Genomic DNA, 6,205 nt, shown 5'->3' with positions numbered 1-6,205 from the left:
TATTTGTGTCGAATTTGGTTGACGAAGCCAGTTTTCTTTCTGATGCAAGAAGCTGATATGTACCCGTGCAAACATTCAAGACTACAAACGATATTTACAAACACTCTCTTTATATGCTTCAGCCTTTGTATGGTGTAAGCCTGAGATCCATTTGTACTGTATATGTATGTACCTATTATTGTCAGTATAGTGAAAAGAAATTTCTGTATCTGCTCAAGATGTTGGTCTCATTCCGCAGCTGAAGTATCAAGCACGACACAATTTAGCTGGGTGATTAACATAAACACTCTAAGTCTTCTTAACTTTATGATAAAAGAAATTTTTTCGAGATTTACCATCTTGAACTCTAATACCTTCAAGTAGAGGAAAATTACCCACATGCTCATATACTAGTCCTACTTGTATGGCTGAACTTTGCTACTTATGTAGCTAGCATCGAAGTTGTTCAAATTCAGTGACGATTTAATGAATCGATTGGTCTGCTCCACCTCAGTACCAGCAGTGTCAATTGATCCGCAATTTTCACAGCCAGCAACATCATGTGACCCAAAGTCCATCTCGCTCATCTCTTCCTCACCTTGACTTACATCATCGGCATCACCAGCAATGTCAAACGACCCACAATCGTCGTCTTCACTCTGAGTGTCTTCAAAGAAGGTCTCATTTCTCCCCTCAATGGCGGGCTCGTTTGTTGGTGAGATTGAAGTAGCGAAATTGATATTTGTTGTTGTTGGCGCAGTAGGTGTGACCGTTAGTGTAGCCGATAGGGCGTCCATTTGTTCCGCGAATGTCAAATTTTGTTGAGTAGCCGAGTTCAGGCTGCTTCCACCTTCAAGTGGCGCGCAATTAACGTAAATTTGCCATGTTGGTGAGTGGAGAGCCAACCAATAAAACGTCAGACGATTGGCGCCTAGGCATCCAGTCCTATCAAAAGGCAATCTAGCCGGAGCAGTGGGAAAGTGTGCTGCACAATTGCCGTCGTGGAAAACTCGGGTATAATCACACCAAGCCTCACAAGGACCTTCATGAGAGGGGGTGAATCCTTCCGTGTCCGAGTGGGTCCACTGAATTTCGTTGGGAAGAGGTTGGGGGGTACTGTTAGGATTAGTGAGGCCACACTCAAGGTTGGCACCATGGGTGACGATCTTGCCGAAATTGTTTATAAAGTCTTTGATTGAAGAGTATTTACTCGAGTCAAAAGCCTCATTGAAGAATTTTGTGTTGAGTGCTGGCGATCCACCGAATGAACCTGAAAACCCAGAAGCACTAGCTTCGATAGTAGCAATGAATTGCGTCTTGTCCACATTTACTGGAAAAGATACTGCTGGCTGGCTAAGAAAACCGTGTGCACTTATTTCGCTGATCAAGAGGGACGCAATCTCTATTAGGGCTGCAAAGTTATCTAAATGCATGATGGAATGTTGGAGCTCGTGAGCCTGACCGCGCAATTTGATAAATAGTGCGCATTAATAAATAAGACATTCATATGCATTTTCATAAGCGTAATCGAAAAAGACCGAATTGTGTCGAAGGTGTTGGCGAGCAGCGCTGACGACTGACCAACTGAGCACTAAAAAATCGAAGTATTTTCCTTTCCCGTACTTTTTGTAAGCAGACACTCAAAATCAGTACAACTTTGGCCTTTAATAGAACAACTGGATATTATAATGAAATTTAAAAATTGTTTAGACCAGCCGAGTTTTTTGCACGCACAGATTTTATATGTTTTTATTTATCACACGAAAATGCCAGCAGATATTGAGAATGAGGCTGTTTAAAAAGACTTGATGTTACACGGGCCATGACTACGTTAAATTATTTTTGATGAGGTCTTGGTCATTGAGGTGGCCGATGCAGGAAGCAAGGTGAAAATATGAAATATAGCCAGCGAGCTATAGAAATGTCTTCGCGCCCAGCCCCCTCATTTTCTGGTTGTAGTCGTGCGGTATTCAATATTGGTCATGGTGCGATACGGTAATAGCTGCTTCTGTCGTCAGTGCAGAGTAGATGATTTGTAATTCTGAAGTTCTAGGTAGCTGCTATCCCGTGCGAGATGGCTGGCTCTTGCTGAAACAAGCAAACAAATATTCCAGTACGTAACCAACTTTGACTATGAATCTATTGCGTTCGATCGGGATCTAAATCAAGAGGTGAAGTTCAACTTTGCATGTTGAGCGTTCTGCTAAAGGTCGTAGCATCCAGTGTTTCATTCGACTGAATATCATAACTGCAATCAGATCAGTATCTGAACAGATCCGCTGAATTTTTCGAACTTGCGGCGATTGGGCGTTTCTTGAAACTATAAACTTTATACTCACCAGAGTAAAATGCGTCACTAGACACAAAAGGTTTCAAAAAATAGTATTATGGGCTCGAGCAGACAAACTTATCTGGAGCGTTACCCACTTTTATACTTTAACGCTGGACAAGTTGCCATTAGACATATTAGCATTATGGGCTTGATCATAGATTGGCTTCTAAGTCGCATATTTGGCATGGAAGGTTTTCAACGCCCCGAGCAGACAATATACGTTTTGCGTCTTGAGAAAAGCACTTTTCCACTTGTGCCCAACGCATCATATTTCAACTCCCACCTGTGATGCTGCTCAAATCTTTTTCATTGCACACCGCGCTGTTGATTGTGCTTCCGTATCAAGTCATCGCTCATGGACAGATGACTAAGCCCGTCGCGCGACCGATTTCGCAAAGATATCGAGCTGACTGTGGTGCACTCAGCGGTGCTGGAGACCAAGAACTTCAGTATGCACCTATCGAGCTGCTTAGTCGGAGAACACAATCTGATCGCCCAGCTGCAGCTACTTTTAACATAATGAACGGATGTAGAGGAACTGTTTATGAGACCAGCAACTTTGTTACCACACTTGTAGCTGGCTCTCCGTTTGAAGTCGAGTGGGTCATTCAAGCACCGCATCCTGGTATTATGGTGCTTAGCATTGTTAAACCCTCCACTGACAGCAGTGGTATAATTACGTACCACTCTGTGTTAAAACTCCTCACCATCGACCCGTTTGCCGTAAATTCAAATGACAAAACGAGTTCAGCAGCCACAATCCCCATCAGCTTCAAGGGATGTACGTCACCGGGTGATTGCGCATTGCAATTCTACTGGCACTCCGACTTGGCTAGTCAAACGTACCCAACATGTGCCGACATTGTAGTTGCTCGAAGCGGGCACTTAAGAGAGCAAATAACAACTCCACTAGAAGTTACTGTCACGCCGGCAATAGATCCACCTGAGGTGTCGGTAGAAGGAACAAATAATTGCAGATTTCGACAGCGGCAACTGTGAATTCCGAAGTCACACCAGTGATCCTCAATATAATTTTTTTTTCACACACACTTTCATACTGCATTTGTGATCCCAGTTTGTTACATGGGGGGCATGTTTAAGGAATCTGCATCAAAAGCGTAGTGTCCAGCGAAGCCTTAATGTGCTGGCTGTGGCTTTCGTGTATGCTTATCGCTCTCTTCTGTGCGCTCTGTGTGCAATATTTGTACATAAAAGTGCATTCGACGATTAAGAGAATGCTAAGGGACAGCATCTGATAAGTGATGTATTTTTTAGCTTAACGAGAAACGCGCTGTTGGTACATCTTACACACCCGTACACCTTTACAAATACAATATTATACAGATTTACGAAATTTACATTATGGTTTTGTGTGAAATTGTAAACATCATATTACACTTACACGAATGAAGATGATGGGACTCCAAATAGGAGTCGTCCGTCTTACACGAAGATTGTTAGCCTCATCTCAGGCAATAAAGAAAGGTGCATAGTCAAAACAGTTCAGGTATATCCTTCCTGTTAGTTTCATCTATTCAGTTCTAAGGATATATCACTTTTGAAATAATAAACCAAACTATAAAATGATTAACTTGAGAGGCTCAGTCCGCTTCTTGGCGGAGCGTACAAAACACAAACCCTGTGAATTTATTAATGCGGACGCTTTGAATCGAGACTTCCTCTGGCGGATTGGTAGTGCTAGCAGTCAGACCTACGACGCCGCGAAGTTGGCATAGTTGATTATGGACGTTGAAACTCCATGAATGCGCCAGAGGCGATGGAGCAGATTACCTAGCAGCACCGAAGTATTGATGTTTCATCTGTGCTTCTTACGTAACCCTCAGCTTCTGATTGTAAGGTACGAAGTATGGGGTATCAACGCAAGATTGTAAGACAATTTTGCGCAGCTTGGGACAAAATTGGGCTTAATTATACTATTATTTTGTGGTCTATGAGACCTATCGCCTTATAAAATCGAATCTCTCGTAGAGTGGGGAAGCTCTTGGGTCGGATTTGTTGATAGTTAATATTAACGTCTGAAGCTCTGATAGATTCAGGATTCACGTAGCGACTGACAGAAACAGTGAGCAGAAGCGTTGAAGGCAGAATAGGATACGGAGTCCGTGTGTCCTGACTTTGACAGAGGCTCTATTGGACCTTAAAACAGAGTTTATGAGGTTTGACAGCATAAAATGTTTGTCTCTTTTCCAATTTGCATTCGATGTATGATCCTATCCTCGAAATGGCGATCCTTTGGATGCTATAAACCGTAGAGTGACTGGAATTCGAAACGATGAAGTTTTATGCTCTTCTCTCCTTGTGAAGATTTGGTCAGTCAGCTTGTGTGTGGCCGATGGTACTGGGTACTGCAGTTTTTTTGTGCCAAAGCCGGTCAAGCTGAAGGACAACACTAGGTCGCGAGTAGAAGATATCATGCTCACTATTCCGCGCGGTAGGCTCATTAAATATTACAGCTTAGTCAGCACTACCGTCACATCGTAAAAAGGTGGACCATTTTTCGTAATTATGGGGATACCCATGATAAATAGTGACGATAATGCAATGCAAGAGCTCTTCTGGTTCTTTATAAAGCACACTTGCATGGGCATTTATCTTACAATCAAATACCTCACTGACTTAAACGTTACTCAGCATGTAGTGGTGCCTCACAATTATACTTAGATATAGAATAGTGTTCGAGGCACATGATTTGGCCACCGCAAGAAAAAGGTATCACGGCTCGAAACGCGCTATATGTTAGCTCCCTGTGCATAAAAGGAAGGATATTGAGTGTGCATATGTGAAAAGTGTCAACGAGTGAAACTTCACCGCAATCGACGGCATTATTAGCCATGATTTTGGATCCAACTATGTAAAAGTATGATTTTTGTCGTTGGACTTTAAATTGATTCGGCCGGAAAAACCAAAATTGTTGATTTTGTGGACGGTCTGAGTGAGACGTTTAGTTCGGTGCTGTCAGCGTTATTGTAAACGGTAAGGTTCTAGTCATGCTGCTCTTTGATAACGGTTTTCACCTACATGACTTGCCGCCAGCCATTCTGTCGAAAATGTTCACACAGAACTTAATCAGTTCAAAATTTCAGGCAAAATATTGAGCATTTCAGCGTCTGACCATCTGCAAACAGATTCAGACGGAACTCGTTAAGTGCATGGTGAAGAATACTCTTTGAGACACTTCACGGGAAAACATTGATTTCGCGCAAACAAAAGTCCGAACACGCTTTATGCCATTTTGGAAAGGGCATTACTAAACCTCGGGTCCGGTTGAAAACTCCCTGAAGTGCCTTCGGTCTTAGAGGCTGTCTTTTAAAATCGATTTGCCGATATCAGCACGATTGCACTTCTATGTAAAACGGTGATTTCATTTTAATGAGATTGAAAATCAAGCGCCGAGTACGCGACCCTATTGCTGAAGCCAGGATTTATAGAAGCAACGCGACAATGCTGAAGGCAGACGAAACAACCCGGAATGTGTCGCTGGAAAAAAAATCTATCTTGATTTAGCCTTTCTTATCGTAAAGTCCATTTGACAATCAAAAGAAGGTTAAGGCCACGCTTCACTGGGTTGTTTGCGGCCGTAGCAAAAACGTGATAGGTCTTTGCAAAATATCCCGAAAAAATGCAAGCACATTTTGTCTGCTACATGCTCTTACCGAAGATATAGCGATCTTGCTCTTACGAGCAAGTCGGATGTGAAGCTCACTGTTGGAGAAAAGCAGCCTTTCTACTATCCTCTGTAGCTGATCTGTCGTCTTTTATATAGCAGCGACACGGTTCTGAATATTAAAGGGCACCCCGAACCACGACGTACGCTGGCGTAATTCAAGTCATCAAGAATATGAGACGCCCAAATTGCGATCGCACACCGATACT

General features: G+C 42.8%; 2 protein-coding genes across 2 annotated transcripts; one reads left to right on the top strand and one right to left on the bottom strand.

Moving 5' to 3' along the window:
* Positions 1 to 395: 395 nt before the first annotated feature.
* PHALS_08898 (uncharacterized protein) lies at positions 396 to 776 on the bottom strand (the record flags this gene model as incomplete). Its single annotated transcript, XM_024724329.1, has 1 exon — positions 396 to 776. One exon carries the CDS (start codon positions 774 to 776, stop codon positions 396 to 398), a length of 381 nt encoding a protein of 126 aa, XP_024575217.1.
* Positions 777 to 2,599: 1,823 nt separating this feature from the next.
* PHALS_08897 (hypothetical protein L915_12768) lies at positions 2,600 to 3,310 on the top strand (the record flags this gene model as incomplete). Its single annotated transcript, XM_024724328.1, has 1 exon — positions 2,600 to 3,310. One exon carries the CDS (start codon positions 2,600 to 2,602, stop codon positions 3,308 to 3,310), a length of 711 nt encoding a protein of 236 aa, XP_024575216.1.
* Between the last annotated feature and the right edge of the window lie 2,895 nt (positions 3,311 to 6,205).

This window comes from Plasmopara halstedii (genome assembly GCF_900000015.1).
Source record: "Plasmopara halstedii genome assembly, contig: Scaffold_323, whole genome shotgun sequence".
Lineage (NCBI taxonomy): Eukaryota > Oomycota > Peronosporomycetes > Peronosporales > Peronosporaceae > Plasmopara > Plasmopara halstedii.
The sequence above is the reverse complement of the archived record's forward strand: the minus strand, read 5'-3'. Positions and strand labels throughout refer to the sequence as shown.